The sequence below is a fragment of the Pinus tabuliformis genome, chromosome 3_2, assembly GCF_031772625.1.
Source record: "Pinus tabuliformis cultivar Carrire ecotype Pingquan chromosome 3_2, CPIR1, whole genome shotgun sequence".
Lineage (NCBI taxonomy): Eukaryota > Viridiplantae > Streptophyta > Pinopsida > Pinales > Pinaceae > Pinus > Pinus tabuliformis.
In genome coordinates, this window is record NC_142302.1 from 947,685,310 (window position 1) to 947,708,139 (window position 22,830).

At 42.1% G+C, this 22,830-nt stretch overlaps 1 protein-coding gene across 1 annotated transcript; it reads left to right on the forward strand.

Annotated features, from left to right (window-relative positions):
- The first annotated feature begins 19,045 nt into the window (after nt 1-19,045).
- Nucleotides 19,046-22,369, forward strand: LOC149183768 (uncharacterized). Its single transcript, XM_089415074.1, has one exon. It carries the CDS (start codon nt 19,046-19,048, stop codon nt 22,367-22,369), a length of 3,324 nt encoding a protein of 1,107 aa, XP_089271200.1.
- The last annotated feature ends 461 nt before the right edge of the window (nt 22,370-22,830 follow it).

Genomic DNA, 22,830 nt, shown 5'->3' on the forward strand with positions numbered 1-22,830 from the left:
GAAGAGCTACCTTCGCGAACCGCAAGGCTAATTTCTCAGACTTGGATTTGGTGCATCTCCGAACTATTCTAGAGACTTAATGAATACTCACAGTAAAAATAACAATATAGGTTTGGAGCAACACACTAAGACTTAGTATTAATTTCTTAAACATGAAAATACATCTACATGAGACTGCGGCTCATTCACCAAGCAAAATAAAATTTTACAAAGATTTAAACTTACGCGGAGTAACACACAGTAAAACAGACTAACTGTTTTTTTCACGCACCCACCAAAAATTGCTCCACCATTTTCTCCACAGAAACTTGCGCTCTTTTCTTGCTTCTTACTCTCTAACCTCTCTCTTTTCTTACTTCTTACTCTCTAACCTCTCTACACAGTCTAACCCTTATAAAATGACTTTTACATTCATATATAACTCAACATACAATTTTACATTTAATTCATGACAGAGCGAAATTATTTTTGATGTTGTTGTTGAGTGTGATCAGAGTCGCGTGGGTGTTTCTGGAGTGTGGGCAAGGTTGTTGAATTAATGCTTGCCCATATCTGTTTACCTAAGTACATAAATTCTTTAAATGCCTTTGTTGGGTTTCTGAATGGTTCGCGTCTGACTTCAGACCTTCTATCTTCACGCTGAGATGCAACCTGCAAAAATGTCTTCAAGCACAGATGCAACCTGCAAAAGTGTCTGACATGTATGGCTGCAAAAGTGTCTGACATGTATGACTGTTGTCGGGCTGTTTATTGCGGTGGTTGGGATTATTATTTCCAACACTCCCCCTTAATCACAACTACCGCCATTGACAATTACCAAACAGTTTCTGAGATAAACAAAATTTTCTCCTGCCAATGGCTTTGTGAAAATATCAGCAAGTTGTTCCTATGACCTGCAGTGTTGCAACACAATTTCATCATTGTTAATCAACTCTCTAATAAAATGATATTTAGCATCAATATGCTTGATCCTTTTATGGAAGACAGAATTCTTTAACAATGCAATTGCTGAGGTGTTGTCATAGAAAATAGTTGTCACGCCCTCTTGGTCATGACAAAGATCCCTCAACATCCTTCCCATCCAAACTCCCCAACACGCTGCTACTGTTGCTGCGACATATTCAGCTTCTGTTGTTGACAGTGACACTATTGGCTGCTTCTTGGAGGCCCATGAAATGGCTCCGGAACCCAAATGAAAAACATATCCTGACGTGCTCTCTTTGTCATCGACAGTGCCTACCCAATCATGTAACCAACCAGCCTGAAATCACTGGTTGTTGTGTACAAAATGCCATACCGTTTTGTCCCATTGACATACCTCAAAATCCTTTTTGCTGTTTGCCAATGTGTCTCCTTGGGTGTCTCCATGAACCTTGACACCAAACTTACTGCATGCATTATATCTGGCCTAGTGGCAGTCAAATACATCAGGCTACCTATCATGCTTTTGTATAATGTCGGATTGACATTGCTGCTGCAATCTTCTTTGCTCAACTTCAACCCTATGACAGTTGGAGTTGGTGCGGACTTGTTGTTCTGCATTTTAAACCTCTCCAAAATTTCTGCCACATACTTTGCTTGAGAGATAAAAATTCCATTTTCTATTTGCTTCACTTCTATGCCCAAAAAATATCTTAGCAATCCCAAGTCAGTCATTTCAAACTCACTCTTCATTACTTGTTTAAAATCAGCGATGAGGAAATCATCACTGCCTGTAAAGATCAAATCATCTACATATAAGACAACAATGAGAATCTTACCTTCGCTCTCTTTGATGTAGAGAGTAGGCTCACCATCACATTTGTCGAAACCATTGTTCAACAAGTAAGCATCTATCCTACTGTACCATGCGCGCGGTGCTTGCTTCAATCCATAAAGAGCTTTCTTCAACCGATATACTTTGTCTTCTTATCCTTCAATCTCATAACCAGGCGGTTGCGCGACATACACTTCCTCTTTCAACACTCCATTCAAGAACGTTGACTTTACATTCACCTGATACATTGTCCATTTATGTTGCATGGCAATTGCCACAACTACGCGCAATGTCTCCATCCACGCGACTGGCACGGACATCTCTACGTAATCTCTTCCATGCTTCTTCTTGTATCTGTTGGCTCTGCTACATATATTTGATATTGGAGGATCAGAAGTGAGCTTGGTTGGTTTGATTATGCTTTAAACGAGCTCATTATGTTTATTCTTGCCTTTTCCCTTTGCCCTGCTCATTCTCCACTCATCGGTCCTAAAGAATGATTAATTCCTTTATCGGGTCCAGGTTTAATCGCTATCGCAAGTTGCATCCATGTGTGTATAAAGGCTACACCCCTTTGGCTTCCGCCGATGCGATCTGATCACAATCGCATATCGCTATATGTAAAAAGGCCTAAAAATTACCATAAAACCTTATCCGTACAGCCCTACGTGCTCATAATCCCCTCTTTAAATCACAATCGTTGATTTCTGCCCCTCCCAATCCAATGACTCCCGTCGCGCCCGACAAAGCGACTTGCACGACCTTTTCCCCCGTTGTTCGATCATCTCCGCCAGAGATCCAACGGCAGCCGCTCTCCCCATTCCCACAAAGCGACGAAACGTTAACGCACGATGAAGAGTGGTTTTCCTCTCTCCTCTGCCGCCACGCGTCACAAGCCGAATGGAATTGCATGCGCTCACCATTTTACCGCCTAACGGCCAAAAGTGGTGCGATCAATATCGCTTACCGCTTAATCCTCCATCCTCGCCCGATAACCACTGCGCACGCCTTCGCCACTCGATCACCGTTGGATCTATCCGCCTGAGATCCAACAACCCACGCTCATTCCGCTCCCACTTCTTTTGATATCCCCCACCAAGCCATCTTCGCCATTTGTCCTCCCGATCCGACGACCGACCTTTCTCCCTCATCCAGCTCGTCCATTCGCCATGCAGTCCACGTCCATTGACCATTCCATGCACCTGAAGGACGAAGGCGATCGACTCACCGGTACCAGTTGCAGTTGCACCTCAACAACCACATTTAACAGACAGTATGGCCGAAGAGGAAAAGGACAGAGCGCGAGCAGATAACTGCATTTAGCAGTTATGGACTTCATGGATACGAACACTTCAGCTGCCTGAGAGGACAGCAGAGCACCTGAAAAGATCAGATTCATCCACTGAAGCAAGCAAACGCACTCAGAGGCTCCATCAGGCAGTTAAATGCAGTTGGTGGTCAATTATGACCCCTCCATACCTAGAATGGCCAAGTGCCTTTGTAATGAAACTCTATATATACCCACAAACAAGATGTAATCAGGGTTTATGGTTGATGTTTTTATGTAAGGTTCAACTTCTGGAGATTGTAACTATTTTGACACTTGTAGTGTCTCATCTTCATTTTCAGCTAGCACAAGCTTCTTTTGTTGTTAATTGCTCACTTTCCATTTATCTTCTCTTCCAAGCTATGCCTGATATGCTGTATTCCTGAACTCTTGATGTTTAGCATTAGAGTAGTTGTCATCCTATCTCTGTGTTAAAGTCTTGTATGTATCATTGAATAAGTTATTCAGGTTTCTCTTCATCTGGTGCCAGAGAGCTGTCATCCTGTCTATGCATTGCTAGATTAGATTTGTAGACTTATTTACTGGTTGCACTCGGCCATCACATGGTCTTGTGCATCTGCTAGTGTGGTCAGTATTCTCCATATTCACCCAATCTTAAACTGTGAGTAGTTGGTGGTCTAAATCCTTGTAATTTGGGGGTGTTCACGCATGTTTGGAGTTAAAAAAAGTAGAAGTGTTTATCTGGCTTAGACAAGCATCATTCCTTCCATTCATCAATTTGTAACAATAAGTTGAATTTATATGTTACTAGGCATCTCTGAGCTACAACCTAGGAGAGTTTCTTGGAATCCTAACATAAATGGCGCCATTTCCGAGGAGAGGAGATTGAAGCTCAGCTTCCCTGGGAGAACGACACAGTTCCAGCTTTGACGATAGACAAAGTCTGAACACATTTTTGGTTGTAATCATCTATCTGGCGACTCCACTGGAGGACCAACCTAGTGGTGGCTCCACATTACAGTTCTGGTTCAATTCGTGAGGCATACCCGGAGAAATCCTCAGAAATCACCAGCTGACCCAATGCCTGACCCTGAGAAGATTGTCAAGCAAAGAAAAGCTTCACAGAAAGGAGCATCAGGATTAGGTAAGCCTAGACAATCTTATGTATCTCTGCAAGGGAAGATTATAGCTGAGAATGTACAGTTCGAGGATATAGAACCTAGCATTTTTAGTGAAGAAATACCCTCATAGGTTCATAAAGCTCCTTGTTCATTAAGTTCCCCTTTGGATCTCAGTCCATTGAAAGCCTCACATATAGTCCATCGTATTCCCTTTTCCCTGTCATCTATTTCACTACTTCCTACCATTCAATCTGTCGGTACCCTTCCATCCACCCCAGTCATGGCAGGGCAACAAGCACCCACAAAGATGGAAAGAATCATGGCTGCTAAGTATGGACCCCTGGTCTTGCCTGCTCCTTTGATTGCCATGCCTGCAGAAGAGTATCAAAAATACATGCCTAAGTTCACTGGTATAGAGGGAGTAACAGCTGAAGAGCACCTTGAGTCTTTTTATAGTTATGCTGATAACCTAGATATCAGTGAGGATGATGTCTGGATGAGAGTATTTGTCCAAAGCCTTGATGGAGAGGCTAGAAAATGGTTCAAAGAATTGGCCCCTAGGTCTATAGCAGACATTGAAGCATTAGATGATGTATTCTTGAAGCACTGGGGAGACAAAAAAGATCTGTTGTATTACCATACTGAGTTTGGAAACCTCAAGAGGGAAAATGGGGAATCATTGTCTAATTTCAATAAAAGATTCAATCGTATGTATAGTAAGATACCAGCTGAAGTAAAGCCTACCCCCACCTCTGCCAAACTCACTTATGCCAATGCTTTTGACTCTGATTTTTGCCTGTTGTTGAGAGAAAGAAGATGTGCCACTCTGGCCGAAATGCAGGATGCAGCCCTAGAGGTAGAGTCTAATATCATGGCTGCAGAAAAGCTCAAAAGTCATGCTGATAGAAGGAGGCAGAGAGGTGAGGCTTCTTCTTCCTCTGCTTCATCTTCAGAACCTAAATTAGACAAAATGACTAAAATGATAGAGTCATTGGCTGCTGAAATATCTAAGCTGAAGGTTGAGCAGAGTTCTGGGAAGGCAAGGCTTCTAAACACATTGGCTCCTAGAAACCAAAGTTCCTTCAGAAGAGCAAATGATCAATTACAGATCATTCAGAGGGGTAAAGAAGCTGGTGAAGAGCAAAGGGTTAAGGCTCCTTTCCAAAACGTAGTCATGGAGGAGGAGCAGTTTGAAGAAGAGGATGAAATTCATTGCATGGAAGATAAGGGTAGTGCTGCCTTCTTGACATTGGCTGCCTATGAAGAATCATTACTCCAGGACCAAACCAGTCAAGAGTGGGATAGAGAGGCTGTTTTGCAGACTGATGAACATCAAAGATATAATCTGAGGTCAAGAACAAGCAATATCAAGGAGAATCCTATCCAAAGAGCTCCTATTCCCACAGAGCATCAGAACATCAAACAGAAAAGGCCAGCAGCTGACCCAGTCATCCTCAAAGCACCAGCTCAAGAGGTAAGAGGTCCTGACAAGTCCCCTTCCCCTTTCAGCTTTGAATCAGAAGTCCAGAAGTTAAAAATATATGTGCCTCTGATAGAACTTGCAAAGAGTGAAGTTTTTAGAAAGCCTATCCTTGATGCTCTTGAGTTGAAAGCCATGCAAGCCTCCACTGACTATGTCAATTTGCAAGATGACAAACCTACAGTTGTGCTTAGCCCAATGACTGAACCTACTGATGATAATTCTCCATCATTTTATGTCTCCTTGACCGTTCATGACAAAATCCTCCACAATTTCCTGCTAGACACGGGCGCCAGCCATAATCTAATGCCCAAAGCTGTCATGGAAGAGTTAGGCCTTGATATCACTAGACCTTACCATGATTTATTCTCATTTGATTCAAGGAAGGTGAAATGTCTGGGATTAATTAAAGACCTGGCCATTACCCTAACTCAGCTGCCCATGAAGAGCATGATGATGGACATTGTGGTAGCAGATGTTCCCCCTAAGTTTGGCATGCTGTTGTCCAGAGGGTGGATTAAGAGACTAGGTGGGACGTTACAGAATGATCTATCTTATGCCACTGTCCCAGTCTTTGGGGAAGAAAGTAGGAGATTATATAGAGAGGCACAGCTGGCATACATCATCAGTGATGAGAAGAATCCTTCTAATCATCCTATTTACACTGTGGACACTGATTTTGGAGCATGTATTCTCCAAATTGAAGAATCCCAGAAGGCCTCATTGCAACTCAAGAGACCAATAGTCCAGGCCATGGGAGAGCAAGGAAGTCAATTTTGGGAGATGTTCTTTGATGGAGCATGTTCAAGGGAAATTACAGGAGCAGGAGTGGCGCTGATATCTCCAAAACAAGGAAACACACATCTTTCTTTTAAGCTAGCTTTCCAAGTCACCAACAATATAGCAAAGTATGAGGCTCTGATATTGGGTCTTAACACAGCTAAAGACAGAGGAATCAGAAACATAAATGTGTTTGGAGATGCAGATCTCATCATCCAGCAGGTGAACAAAACATTTGAAGCAAAGCATCCAAGTCTGAAAGCATATAGAGATGAGGTATGGAGACTTAAAGATTCTTTTGATAGTTTTTGTATCTCATATATACCTAGAGTAAAAAATCATCTTGTCGATTCTCTTGCTGTGTCTGCTAGCATTTTTATCCCTCTTATGCCTTCCAGACTAGTTTATGAAGTTCAGATGAAATATAGACCATCCTTGCCTGATAATGTCTAGCATTGGAAAGTTTTTGAGGATGATGATGAGGTAAAAAGGTTTCTGCAAGTCATTGATGAATTCTCTGAAATGCAAATTGATCAAGAGAATGAAGCTTTGGAGGAAAACCCCTAGCCCCAGCTTAGAAACAAAATTGGCAAAGATAGCATTGTCCAGCTGCCCAACAATCAGATACCTAAAGGCCTAGTTCCCTTAGAAAATCTTTTTGACCAAAATGATGTGCCTTACAAGGCTGCCCAAAAAGAAGATCAATCTGCAGTCCATAAGCATAACATAGGGAGTCCAGATCATCCAAGATATATAAATTTGTCCACCCATCTATCTGCTGCCCAAAGTTCTGAGTACTGCAATTTAATGAAGCAATTTGCTGATGTTTTTGCCTGGGAATATAGTGACCTAAAAACGTATGACAAAAAGATCATCCAACATAAAATCCCTCTAGAGAAAGACACCATTCTTTTTAAGCAGAAACTGAGGCCCATAAATCCTTTGCTCCTCCCTCTGATTGAAAAAGAGATCAAGAAGCTGCTAGCTGCCAAAATCATAGTCCCTCTCAGATATTCAAAATGGGTAGCCAACTTGGTAGTGGTGAGGAAGAAAAGTGGAGAAATTAGGCTCTACGTTGATTTTAGAAACTTAAACAAATGCTCTAAGAAAGACAATTATCCTCTACCCAAGATGGAGCATTTGCTGCAGAAGGTCTCAGGAGCCAAAGTGATGTCTTTCCTGGATGGATTTTCATGATATAACCAGGTTGTTGTACATCCAGATGACCAAGAGAAGACTGCATTCACCACTCCTTGGGGCACTTTTATGTATTCCAAGATGCCTTTTGGGCTGATGAATGTTGGAGCCACCTTTCAGAGAGCTATGGATATAGCATTTGTAGGAGAGAAGGATAAGTTTGTCCTTATCTACCTAGATGATATAACAGTGTACTCCAACAACCATCAAGACCATTTGCAGCATTTGAAGAAAGTGTTTCTAAAGTGCAGAAGGTTTGGGATTTCAGTCAATCCTAAAAAGTCACAGTTTGCTTTAGAAGAAGGCAAGTTGTTAGGACATGTTGTTTCTGTTGCAGGTGTCAGAATTGACCCAGAAAGAGTAAGAGAAATACAGACCTTGTCTGTCCCAAGATCAAAGAAGGATATCCAGTCCTTTCTGGGCAAGATAAATTTTGTAAGGAGGTTTATCCCAAATTTTGCAGAACTTGTAAAACACATTACCTCCATGTTGAAAAAGGGGTCAAAAATCAAATGGACTGATGCAGCAAGAAGATCTTTTGAATCCATCAAGAGAGCCATTATGGAAGCTCCTACTTTGATCAGCCCAGATTACAGCAAGGAGTTCCATATATTTTCGTTTGCCTCTGATGACACCCTTGCAGCAGTTTTGTTGCAAGCAGATGAGGAAGGTTCAGAGCATCCAGTGGCATTTTTCAACAAAACCTTAAGGGATGCTGAGCTGAGGTATGATATCATTGAAAAACAAGAATATGCTCTTATAAAATCTTTGAAAGCTTTCAGAATTTACATTCTGCATTCCAAGGTAATTGCATATGTGCCCTCTGCTTCAGTAAAAGATATCCTAACGTAGCCAGATGCTGATGGAAGAAGGGATAAATGGATTGCAAAGCTTATTGAATTCAACATAGAATTGAAGCCCACCAAGCTTGTCAGAGGTCAGGGCCTTGCTAGATTAATGGCTGAAGAAAATTGCAGAATGCTAGACATGAATTTGATAAGCATGAATTCAGAGGATGGTCAGACAGAAGAAGAGACAATTGAACCAGGGCAAAATCAGTCATTGGCAGAAAATATAGCTTCTTGTGAATGGTATTCTACAATAGCTCAATTCTTGTTGAAGCTAGAAGTTCCTCCAGGCCTTAGTTCAAGCCAAGCCAGAACTATCAAGCTCAGGGCAGCCAAATACTGCATTCATGAAAGTCTGCTCTACTGGAGGGATCCCTCTGGGATTCTTTTGAGGTGTCTGGACAAAGAGCAATCCATGGAGGTTATGCAGCAGTTTCATTCCAGCATATGTGGAGGGCATCATTATTGGAAAACTACAGCCCATAAGATCCTCAGAGTTGGATACTATTGGCCCACCTTATTTTCTAATGTCTTTTCATTTGTTAAATCTTGTGATAGGTGCCAAAGATTTGAAGGGAAACATCAATTGAAGTCCTTGCCCTTAAAGCCAATACGTGCTAGTGGCCCTTTTCAACAGTGGGGCTTAGATTTCATAGGGGAAATCAATCCACATTCCAGTGGCCAGCAAAAATGGATCTTAGTAGCCACTGATTACTTCAATAAATGGATTGAGTCCATCCCTACCAGAAAGGCTGATCATCATGTGGTCATGAGGTTCTTGACAGAGAATATCTTCACCAGGTTTGGTTGTCCATATAAGTTAGTCACAGACAATGCAGCAGCCTTTAGGGCAAAAGAGTTGGTGGACATGTGTGACTCAATGGCCATTAAGCTAGTTCATTCCACCTCATATTACCCTCAAGGCAATGGTCTAGCAAAATCTTCCAACAAAAGCCTGATAAGGATAATTAAAAAGTTGTTGGGAGACAATAAAAGGAATTTGGATTCTAAGCTCAAGTATGCACTGTGGGCTGACAGAGTGACCACCAAAATCCACAGAGAATTCTCCATTCAAGTTGGTATATGGCACTGAGGTTGTATTCCCAATTTAGTTAACCCTCCCTGTGGCAAAGTTCTTGCAAGAAGAGCAGAATGAGGAAGAGGACATGGCAAAAAGGATTTGTGATTTGGCAAAAGTGCATCAAATCCGAGATCAGCTGGTTGAGAAGTCTGCAGCAAATCAAAAGAGAATCAAAGAAGCCTTTGATAGAAAGGCAAAGGCAGACAATTTTCAGGTTAAAGACTTGGTTCTTAAGTGGGATGCATTGAAAGAGAAGAAAGGCAACCATGGGAAGTTTGATGCTCTATGGACGGGACCTTTTGTCGTCACTCAAATCCAGGGGAACAATACTTTCATGCTGAAAAGCATGGAAGGAGAGACAGTTTTTGATGGCACAGTTAATGGGATATTTTTGAAAATTTATGTTTTTTAAGGCCTTCAAGCCTTAAAGTTGTAAATATGTTGTTTTGTTAGTCTTAGTGTAAGCTTAATTAGACTCCATGCCCAATGGAACACTAGGATATTTGCTCGTCTGGTTTTGACAGGAAATGCATTGGTCTATAGTTCTTGAGATCTCATGGGAGGATCTCATCCCCAGAAGGAGCCAGTGTTGGCTCTGCTACATATCTTTGATATTGGAGGATCAGAAGTGATCTTGGTTGGTTCCGTTATGCTTCAAACGAGCTCATTATGATTATTCTTGCCTTTTCCCTTTGCCCCGCTCATTCTCCATTCATCGATCCTAAAGAATGATTAATTCCTTTATTGGGTCTGGGTTTAATTGCTATCGCAAGTCATATCCATGTGTGTATAAAGGTTGCACCCCTTTGGCTTCCTCCGATGCGATATTGCAATGTGATCTGATCACAATCACATATCGCTATATGTAAAAAGGCCTAAAAATTACCATACAAACTTATCCGTACAGCCCCGCGCGCTCATAAACCCCTCTTTAAATCATAGCCATTGATTTATGCCCCTCCCGATCCAACGACTCTTGTCGTTCCCGATAAAGCGACTTGCACGACCTTTTCCCCCACCGTCCGATCATCTCTGCCAGAGATCCAACGGCAATCGCTCTCCCCACGCCCACAAAGCGATGAAACGTTAATGTGCGATGAAGAGTGGTTTTCCTCTCTCCTCCGTCACCACGCGTCACGCGCCAAATGGAATCACACGAACTCACCCTTTTACCGCCTAATGCCCAAAAGCGGTGTGATCGATACCGCTTAATCCTCTGTCCTCACCCAATAACCATTGCGCATGCCTTCGCCACCCGATCACTATTGGATCTATCTGCCTAAGATCCAACGGCCCACGCTCATTCCTCTCCTGCTTCTTTTGATATCCCCTGCCAAGCCATCTTCGTCGTCTATCCTTCCGATCCAACGGCCGACCTTTCTCCCTCATCCATCTCATCCATTCGCCACACAATCTACGTCCATTGACCATTCCATGCACCTGAAGGACGAAGGCGATCGGCTCACCGGTACCAGTCACAGGTGCACCTCAACAACCACATTTAACAGACAGTATGGTTGAAGAGGAAAAGAACAAAGCGTGAGCAGATAACTACGTTTAGCAGTTATGGACTTCATGGCTACGAACACTTTAGCTACCCGAGAGGACAGCAGAGCACCTGAAAAGATCAGATTCATCCACTGAAGCAAGCAAACGCACTCAGAGGCTCCATTAGGCAGTTAAATGCAGTTGGTGGTCAATTATGACCCCTCCATACCTAGAATGGCCAAGTGCCTTTGTAATGAAGCTCTATATATACCCACAAACAAGATGTAATCAGGGTTTATGGTTGATGTTTTGATGTAAGGTTCAACTTCTGGAGACTGTAACTATTTTGACACTTGCAGCATCTCGTCTTCATTTTCAGCTAATACAAGCTTCTTTTGTTGTTAATTGCTCACTTTCCATTTATCTTCTCTTCCAAGTTGTGCCTGATATGTTGTATTCCTGAACTCTTGATGTTTAGCATTAGAGTAGCTGTCATCCTATCTCTAAAGTCTTGTATGTATCATTGAATAAGTTATTCAGGTTTCTCTTCATCTGGTACCAGAGAGCTGTCATCCTGTCTATGCATTGGTAGATTAGATTTGCAGACTTCTTTACTGGTTGCAGCTGGCCATCACATGGTCTTGTGCATCTGCTGGTGTGGTCAGTATTCTCCATATTCACCCAATCTTAAACTGTGAGTAGTTGGTGGTCTAAAGCCTTGTAGTATGGGGGTGTTCACACATGTCTGGAGTTAAACAAAGTAGAAGTGGTTATCTGGATTGGACAAGCATCATTCCTTCCATTCATCCATTTGCAACAATAAGTTGAATTTATATGTTACCAGGCATCTCCAAGCTACAACTTAGGAGAGTTTCTTGGAATCCTAACAGTATCCTTTGACAACTAGCCTTGCTTTGTGCCTTTCAATATTTCCCTCAATGTTTCTTTTGGTCTTGTAGACCCACTTTACCCCAATAACATGTTTTCCTTTCGTAAGGCTCACTAACTCCCATGTATCATTCCTTTCTATTGTTTCTATTTCTTCCTCCATTACCGCAACCCATTTTTCTTCTTTGACTGCATCTTCAAAGTGGATTGGGTCATCTACATGGAAAAATAATGCAAATAAGGAATTCATACCTGCGCCACTATCAACTTCATCTTGCTCATAAATTTCATTTAAATTTCTAAATTTTTGCCTTCTTGTGTTTGCTGGAGATGGACTTGATATGTCACTTGGTGTCGCGCTTCGCGGTGTGCTTGGAGAAGCACTTGCTTGGTTGCACGAACTATCCTATTATTTGTTGATGGCATTGCTTGCTGCCTGCTTTGCTGCGCTTGAATAGGAGTAGAGGGAGTCACTGTTGAAGAATTACTTGCTACTGTTAATTCCTCTCTTTCCTCATGTGGTATGCATGCTTTGACATTGACTATCTTTTCTAAACTTCCATCCCATGCTTCCTCTTCTATGAACTACACATCTCTACTAATTATGACCTTCTTGGTTAATGGATTGTAGAGTTTGTATGCCTTGGATTCATCATTGTATCCAACAAATATGCATTTCTCCCCCTTGTTGTCCAACTTCTTTCTCAACTCATCCGGGACATGTGCATAAGCCACACATCCAAAAACTCTCATGTGAGTGACACTATGCTTTCTTCCACTCCATGCCTCTTCAGGAACAATGTTCTGGACACTTTTGGTTGGACATCTATTCAATATATATGCTACACAAGCGACAGCTTCAACCCAATAGTCATTTGGAAAATGCTTTGCCTTCAACATACTCCTTGCCATCTCCATAATGGTCCTATTCTTCCTTTCTGCCACACCATTTTGTTGTGGTGTATATCTTGTTGTAAATTGCTTATGAATTCCATGTTCCTTGCAAAATCGAAGGAAGTCATTTGAGATGTATTCTCCACCTCTGTCTGTCCTAAGGACTTTGATGAAATGTCTGCTTTGCTTTTCAACAAGAGCCTTGTATTGGCGAAAGCGCTCAAACACTTCACTTTTTTGTTTTAGGAGAAAGACCCATGTCTTCCTTGTGTAGTCATCTATGAAGGTCAGTACATAGTGACTACCACCAATTGATGGTGTCTGCATTGGTCCACATAAATCTGAGTGGACAATCTCCAAAGGTGCCTTTGCCCTCACTGACTTTCCTGCTGGAAATGTCTCTCTATGTTGCTTGCCCAAGATACATCCTTCACATATGTTGTCTGGTTTTTCTATGAGTGGTAAACCCTTCACCATGCCTTTCCTATGCAGCAAATTCAAACCTCCAAAGTTGAGATGTCCAAATCTCAAGTGCCATAACCAGTTTTCATCTTTTACCTCTGCTTGAAAGTTTACTTGTGTGACAGTTGCCCCTTTTCTTCCATTTTCTTGTGAGTTCATAGATAGTTGTGCTTGTGCACCTTCTTTCTGCAAATCTAATATTATTTTCAGGGGAAACATTCTATTGTCTGTCATCTGAACCTTTGCAATCAACTGTTTGCTTGGAGGCCTATCCAAAATTGTGCACACATCATTTTTGAAGAAGACATTGTAGCCTTTTTGCATGAGCTGTCCAACGCTCATGAGATTATGTTTTAGACCGGGGACAAAGTAAACATCAGAGATGTATTTCTTCTCCCCCTTCTTTGTTAGGATATTAACTCTTCCTTTTCCCATGACAGAGACTTTGCTATCAATCCCTAATGTCACTTCAAATTTCACACTTTCATCTAGATCAGAAAACATTTCTATGTTTCCTGACATGTGGTTGCTACACCCTAAATCTAGACACCATATATCACTCTGTTTTTCTTGTGCTACATTACATGCTAGAAACATGCTATCCTGGTTCTGATTTTCTCTTGTGAAATTTACACTTGGTTTGTTACTAATATCATATTGCTTCTTTCTACATTCATTTGCATAATGACCATACTTCTTACAGTAATGAAAATGAACTTGAGATTTATCATACCTTTGACCTTGTGCTTGATTTTGGCTTGGGCCTTGACTTGGATTTTGATTGCTGCCTCTTCCATTTGAGCTTGAAGGGCTGCTTCTTCCACCTCTATGTGGGCTTCTTCCTCTTCCTCTAGCATATGATCTTCCTCTGCCTCGACCTTGATCAAATGATACTTGTGTTTTGAAGGCATACTCCAATGGCAACTATCCCTAGGACTTGGACTTTTCCGTTGTGTTGAGGCTGCTTCAATACCTTTCTTTCGAAATCCTTGAATTTCTCATCTAAACCAGTGGGATATTTGGCCACATGCCACTTTGTCTTTTTAACCCTTTTCAGCACACATTCCACTACCTCATCTAACATGGGAATCTCATCCCTAGTTATTCATTAAAAACCATAAATATAAATAATTGAAACCATAGCCAAGGCAAAGAATCATACATGTATACAAATAACTGAAACCAGAGGCAAAGCATCATACATGTTTACATGTTATATATGTTATTCATTGGAAATAAGTTGGAGGTCTTACCCATGAAACTTGCCCTCTAGATCAAACCCACTTATATATGCAACAATGGAGAGAGCGTTTCTCCAATTTTGAATGATGGCAGAGTCATATCGTGGCCAAGCCATACCAGTTTTAGGGTCGGAAGTCATCTTCATCTCGAGCGCATGCAGCACCTTACCATACCTCATCTCAGCAAGATTGACCTTGTAGAATACAGGTATAATGGGAAATCCCGATTCCCGCATGAGGAGGAGCTCGTTTAAACACCATGTTGATTCTGTGTATCTCAGGGAAAAGATGGCCACATGGACCGATGCAATTCGAATAGCACCCACTATTTGAGAAGGGGAATCAAATCCAGCTTCTAGCTCCTGCTCGTCTAAAAAAGCTCTGAATCCATGTGAAAGAGCACGATGGTACAGAGGGCTTACGAAGGTGGCCTTTGTGTCCAGACCTCGATGATTCATGAACACGTCATAAACCATGGGATCAGTAGCATTGGACGACGAGGCGAAGGCAGAGGCGAAGGAAGATTCAGTCGTAGTTGCAGGAGAAGAATGTTGAATTTCCATTTGGATGCAAGCATTGGGTATGCCATTGCCAACCATTTTGAAAAAATAGAGATAAATATAGAAATTGGAGATGGGAAGCATTGAAAGCAAGATAAAGGGTAGTTTCAGAGGCGCCGGAGAACAAGCTGGAGAAACGGAACTGATGCAAACCAAACGAACAGGATGTAGAAACGAAGCAATGTCTAATGTGTTCACAGTTTACCTTTTTATAGATTGACGGAACTCCAAAATGTCGCCTCTCCCGCTTTTCCGGCTTTTCACGATCGTCGGAGTTTTTGACCAGGAGTAAATCGTTCCATCATTACAACTCGAGGGGGAAAAAAAAAGCAAACCACCTGCCACATTTCATATCTTTTATCTTTTTATAATTATATTTCTCATTATTTTACATTTAGAATCAAAATAATGTCATTTAAAGTCAACAATTTTATTTTATCAAGGGAATCTCCACTAAACTGACTAATATCTCACACACACAATAAAATAATAATTTATCTTTATAAAATTTATATATCAAAATAAAATAATAATTTAGGTCAATTCCATCTAATCCCTCACACACAAAATAAAATAATAATTTATCTCAATAAAATTTATATGACAAATATTTATCTTAAGCTAAAATTTGTACGATGGGGGCACGTCGGGGGGGCCGCAGGACTTAGGTTATGGTCGTAGGCGTTGGAGTGGGGCCGCGGCCAACAGGGCTGAGGGCCTAGGGCATCTCAGTAAAGGGTTAGTTCGGTGACGAAGGCAGATGGAAGCAGCGAAGGACAGCGGTAGGATACGAAGGAACAGGTGGCAGATCGAGGCACCAGATGGAGACATCTGGCCAGTCACAGATGGACCGCCTTGGAACGTGGACGAATATGTTGGTTTCATGATTTCGGCAATAGGAAAGTGCCTAAGGCCTTTGTCTTCTGGTCACCATAGTTGTCGCTCTCTCTGGCTTACTCGAGGTATTTACCCTGTTACTGAAGACGGGAACGGTCCGTTTGGCAGTTTTAGCGTTTAACCTGCTGCATTAAACATGGTCAACCCTAGCGAGGCCATTGAACTCGACCCCGAGTCGGAAGACATTCTGTCGGTATGGGGGAAGGATTTAACTGCACAGAATATTGAGCGGTTTTTTGGGACAAATGGCCACCATGTGACCTCGAAACCGAAACCTGACCTGGAAGAGCCGTGGAGGAACAGGAATTCGATCGGATTGTTGGAAGAAAGCTTGGGGCTGGTTGTGCTGAACAATTAGGAGGTTCTTGGCAATTTCAAATCCGAGGAGCCGAGTCTACAGAAGGAGGGTTACCCTCAGGTGGATGAACTTTGCTCTTTTCAAGTAAGTAATGCTAAATCCCTCCCTCATGCTCGTTCTTTTTCTGAAGGACTTGAAGATGTGGTATGCGGCTATGGATCAAAAAACTGGACTTGGCATAGCCCGGGAGGTGGGCTCAAAACTGACCTAGGGTCGGTTGAGGTAGGAAGATCGCCGGCCGTAACCAGATCCACTCTTGCAAGAGGTTTGGTAAACCCTAGTGTGATTTTTGGGTCGGTGGGTGCGGGATCTGGAGAGGGATCAGATCTAAGAGAGAAAGGTCCCGTATCCGAATCTGATAAGCAATCAGCGGAGGTGATTTTAGCAGAAGGTGTTGACAGAGGAGCTAGAAATAGGGTTATAGCGGACATCACTAGTACATAGATCCCCTCAGGAAATCCGCCAGCCGATAAGAACGATCTTGCGTAGCAAGAAGAAGCGGCAAATGGTGCTGCTGTCACACAAGGTAGGGAGGAGGTCTCAAGTAAGAGGCAGAACGGGGAGAAAAGGAAGAAACAGAAATTTATCAAGAAAAAGGAGTTTGAAGCAAATCTAGTGTTGGGGATGGATGTTCAAATAGAGGAAGCAATTGGGGTGGCCGAATGTACTTTGGTAGGGCGAGCGAGGGGTAAGAAATATTCAGCCCAATTCATCCAAAATTGGGCAAATCATCAATGGCAAGCGGCCCTAGACAAAACTTTCAAGGTATCAGTTCTGGCAAAAGGGTGGTTTATGGTGCAATTTGAGAAGAAGGAAATGGCGGACTGGGTTATGGGGAAAAATTAGGCTTTCGGTAACCATCTTGTTCTCTTCAGACGATGGACTCCATTGTTTGACGCGCAGCGAGAAAAGGTTGAAACATTCCCGGTTTGGGTACGCATTCCTGGTCTGCCTCCTTTCCTATGGGTGGACTCTGTTTTCAGGTCTATAGGTAATATGCTCGGCACTTATCTAGAAATGGATATGTCTTTCATTGAAACTAAGAATAAGGCCATGGCACGGATCTTGGTCAGTCTAGAGAAAGCCTTGCGGAAAATATCAAAATCTAATACAAAGACCTTATTTTTTACCAGCCATTAGACTACAAACATTTGCCCTTCAGATGTCACAGATGCCATGTGTATGGCCATCTAGCAAGGGACTGCCCATTGGGTTTTCATCGCAGAAGGAAACAGAAGAGAGTCGAGGTGGAGGTGTTAACAGCAGAGAAGGATAAAGATTTTAGGCATTTTGCGGCTCAAGAGGAGGATGCCATGGAGGTGGATAGGAATAAGGAGGAGAAGTCTTCGAAGCAGGCTCAACAGAAGATCCCATGCCTGGAGATTGCAGCAGGAACAGCTATCGGAACTGGGATTGATGCCCCGGATCTCACTAAAGAATCGGCAGCAACCCTCCTTGAAGACATGAAGGGTATGCATCTGGACTCTTGTTTTTCTTCTCTGCCTCCTCCTTGTGAAGTTAAAGATGCATGCCTGAATTCTAATTCTCATAGTCATTCATCTGCTGGACATGCTCATGTTGATAGCATCATTTCATCTATCCCCAAAATAAACCTGAACTGTGAAGAGGTTCCAAATGAAATCTGTGAAGTGAAAAAATCCTCTACAAAACCTGCATGTCATTATAATCTTTGGTCCCTCGATAAAAAATATGTTTCAGAAGAGTTGATCGGAGGTTTAGGAATGGATCTATCCCAGACCTCTTTGAGGAAATCACGAGGTAGGAAGTCTTACCTGTCTAAGGCACATGTGAAAGCAAAATTTGACGTGGCGGATGGTAAACAACTGTCGATTCCTGGGGTGCTTAGAGCAGTGAAACCCTGTGAGGGGGTGACAAAATGATCTTTCTTTCCTGGAACTGTAGGGGTTTAGCCAGTAAACCCAAAAAACTGGCTCTAAAGGAGATGGTTCAGCGTTGTAACCCAGATGTACTCATGTTGCAAGAGACTTTAGGCATGAGCTCGGAAGTTTCGTCAGCTCTTTGTTCTATTCTCCCGGGTTGGCATTTTCAAGCCTTGGATTCCATTGGTCACTCAGGAGGCCTGGCTATAGGCTTCAGGGAAGGAAGACTGAAATTAGTAAACCTGTGGGGGATGGATCATGTGTTGGGGATGGAAGCTATGTCCCCTGATTTCGGCTTCCCTCTGATGATTTTAAATATTTATGGGCCATGCCAGGAGAGAGTCTCCTTTTGGAATGACCTCCTATCTAAATCAGTGATGAGAAGCCAAAATCTTGTGATAGGAGGAGATCTAAATTTCTCTATTGGGAATGCCGAGACTTGGGACCTTCAGCCAGAGAAGACCCGCTATCAGATTTCTTCATGAATGCCCTTTCCTCGCATAATCTGATAGATGTAACCCTTTTAAAATTAAAACCTACCTGGAGGAACCGTAGAATAGGTGAAGCTAGAATTGCAAAAAGATTGGATCGGTTTCTCCTCTGTGAAGATCTAGCTTCCAGAATTCCGGTTTTCCGGCAATGGGTGGGAGAGGGTGGTAACTCGGATCATTTTCCAGTCCTTCTTGAGCTATCCAAGCCTCCCCTTAAGTCGGCATCCATCTTCAAATTCAACGCATCCTGGCTACAGGAGGAATCCTTCAATAAGCTTTTTAGAGAAACTTGGAGAACTCCGTGTAGGAACTCCATGGAGGATAAGAGTTTCCTCTTCATGGAAAATTTGAAAAGATTGAAGAAGGCCACAGTGGAATGGGCAAAGAAGAGGAAGCAGAAACAGAATGAGGATTTAACCAAAATCAACTTGGAACTTGGGGAATTGGAAAACCCTGAATCGGATGGCTATGAATCTCAAGAGTCGAAGGATAGGATCTTGCTGTTAGAAAAACATAGAAGTCAAATCCTTCTGGACAGAGAAGAGGAATGGAGGTTGAAAAGTAGGGCGATTTGGCTGAAGGCTGGAGATGAAAACACAAAAAAATTTCACAATTATGCAAAAGGGAGGAAGATAACGAATACCATCTGGAAGCTAAAGGATGAAGAAGGTAGAGAGGCCAATACCTTTGAATCTCTCTCATGCATGGGGAGAAACCATTTCCAAAAGTTATTCTCTGATCAAGGGGAGACAACATTAGCAGAGGTTATCAGAACAGCCCAATGTTTCCCACGGTATGTGGAGGAGGAAGAAGTCGAGAGTTTGATGGGAGAGGTCACAAAGGAGGAAGTGGAAAGCATTATAAAATCTATGGCCAAAGACAAAAGCCCTGGCCCGGATGGGTGGACTATAGAACTCTTCCAGCACTTCTTCGATTTGATTGGTTCAGAATTAACAGAGGTGGTTGAGGAATCCAGGAGGAAAGGTATGGTCTATTCTCCCTTCAACTCAACCTTTATAGCTCTTATTCCTAAAAAAGAAGATCCTGGATCATTTGAAGACTTCAGGCCTATATCCCTTTGCAATAGCATTTATAAAATCATAGCAAAAGTGATTGTTGTCCGTCTAAAGCCGATTCTGTCAAGATGCATTTCAAATGAACAGTTTGGATTTTTGGATGGGCGCCAGATTCATGAAGCCATTGGGGTGGCTCAAGAGACAATTCACAGTGTTAAGCAGATGAAAAGAAAAGGAGCAGTGGTGAAAATTGATCTGTCAAAATCCTATGACAGAATCAGCCAGACCTATATCTGGATGTTATTAACACATCTGGGCTTCAAAGTTGACTTTATCAACTGGATCATGGGGTGTATCACCAGTGTCAGTTTTGCGGTCCTTATTAATGGAGCAACCTCTCCTTTCTTCAAAGGGAAAAGAGGGTTAAGACAAGGATGCCCTTTGTCTCCTTTGCTCTTCCTTCTGGTTGCAGAAGGATTGAGTCAATTAATTCTAAAAGCCAAAAGGGAAGGAACTGTAAAAGGCCTAGAGGTAGCAGTCAACTTGTTCATCTCGCACCTTCTCTTTGTCGATGACATCTTACTTTTCATTAATGGGAATTTGTCAGAAATCAAGGAGCTTAAGAAGATTCTTGAGCTTTTCATGAAAGCTACAGGGATGCAAGTGAATTATAGGAAATCTCAGCTAATTCTGGAAGGTTTTAACAGGCAGGAGAAAAGCCAAATTACCTCATTTCTACCTTTTGATGTTTATAAACTCGAAGATCCTTTCAAATATCTAGGGTTTTGGCTGAAGCCAAATAATTATAGGAAACAGGATTGGAATTGGCTGCTAGCTAAGATTGAAGCCAGAATTTCTCATTGGAGTTTTAAGTGGCTCTCCAGAGCAGGAAGGCTAACTTTAATCAAATCAGTCCTCTTAGCAATTCCAGTTTACTGGGTTGCGCTGACTTGGGTCCCTAAAGGAATATTGGAAAGGATTAGAAGAATTTGTAGCAGATTTCTCTGGGCTGGATCAAAGGAGGATTCAGTGCTCCCTTGGGTCGCCTGGGAGAAAGTGGCAAGACCGAAAGAATGGGGAGGGTGGGGAATTAAAGACCTCACTACTTTCGGAACCTCCCTGGCAGCTAAATCAGGGTGGAGAATCATTAAAATGGAAAATCTCTGGACGAAAGTGGTAAAGCGGAAATACATTGACCCTACCCCTCTAGAAGATTGGATAAGGAACCCCAATAAGAAAGGAGGGAATGTGTCGGTGGTCTGGAAGGCTACTATAGAGGCCTTCAAGATTATTGAGCAAGGTTTGTCGTGGCAGATTGGAAATGGGGAAAATATTCGAATAGGAAGGGATCCCTGGGTGGGGTGCAATGGGAATTTTGCTCTTCCCCCAAGCCTTATCAGGCACCTAGAATCCAAAGGAATTCTATTCCTTAATCAGGTAGAGAAAATTGGTCATTCAACCATCTGGGGACAAGCATGGAAATCAGGAGAGGAATTGGATCTCCGGCCCCATTGGTGGAACGAGTGGAAGGTCTACATCCAAGAACTCTCCAGATCAAATGTAAGGCTTAAAGACAGACCGGATCACCTGGTGTGGGCCCATGCTGATTCTGGATCCTATTCTCCAAAATTTGGGTACAAGTTCCTCATGTCAAAGAAAGGTTGGGGAGATCCGGAATGGTGGGAAAAGTCATTATGGAAGTTAAAATGCCCTGCAAAAGCCAGACTCTTCTTCTGGTGTATTCTAAAAGGTAAAGTCCCTACATGGGACATCCTCCAATCCAGGTATAAGTCAGGGCCAGGGAGATGTTCTCTTTGCAAAAATGACTCTGAAACTATAAGACATCTATTTATAGATTGTCCTGTAGTGAAAAAAGTATGGGTGGAGGTTGAGAAGCTCATTCAAAAACGGGTAGCCTGGGAAGGGGAAAACATCACTGATGTATGGTACAAATGGTGGCGCTTATATTCAGATGGGAAATTGCGGAATTTGCCTCCAATCATTTCTTGGGGCATCTGGATTGCCAGGAACAGATGCATCTTTCTGGATAAGGAAACCTCTATTGATTCAATTGCCATACAATGTACATCTATTTACTCAAACATTCACAATTCAGAAGAAGAGAGGATACCCAGGCAGGTTAGAGAGGAACAAATAAAGGAAGGAGTCCCATGGGCTTATTTTGATGGGGCTTCTCAAAATAACAAAGCTAGAGCAGGATTGATCATCCATTTAAATGAAAGACAAATGCTAAAAGCATTTGTGGGCTTAGGCATCGGCTCAAATAACTTCGCAGAATTATCTGCTCTAAAGTTGCTCTTATGTTGGCTTATCCACAGGAATATCTTCACAGTTCAGATTTTTGGGGATTCTTTAAATGTTATCAAATGGGCAAATGAACAATGCAGATGTCAAAACTATATCTTGTGTCCTTTATTAGAAGAAATTCAGAATTTAAAGTTGTCTTTTAATGTTTTCTCTCTTCGCCACATCTACAGGGAGCGCAACGATTCAGCAGACAGGCTTTCTAAAGAAGGTCTACAACAAGATTTGGGCAGTTGGAGAATAGTGGAGGAAAACAATGGAGAAATCCATGTCTCGGACCAGCCTCCTTACGCATAGACTACATATCTCTGAAGACTTAGCAGACTGTCAAAGCAGCTTCTTTTTGTATACAGCTGAAATGGATTCCTTTTTGTAAAACTGTTTCTTGTTTTCTGCATAACTTGTGCATCTATTTTCTGTTTGGGTTGTTTTTCCTCGAAAGAGGAGACCCAGGAAATAGATGTTCGCTGCTGTTTTTTACCATGAATATACAACATATGGAAAACTGTTGGCTCTTTTTTGATGATTCTGAGGACGGGAGCTATTTTCCTCATTAGAGGAGGCTCATGTTTTCTCAGGAAGCCCTATCTCTCTTAGTTGAAGGCAGGAAGAATAGCCTTTCTTGCAGAGCTTTATGATGCTCAATCATACAGCAAAAGGAATGCTTCGGCATATGATATGTAACTTTTTATTCTGTTTATAAAAAGTTCGTTTTTTTCTTTGGAAAAAAATAATAATAAAAAAAAAATAATAATTAT

What these genes read in the sequence shown, in the direction of transcription:
- LOC149183768 (XM_089415074.1), top strand. Translation starts at nt 19,046, where the DNA reads ATGGAGGATAAGAGTTTCCTCTTCATGGAAAATTTGAAAAGATTGAAG.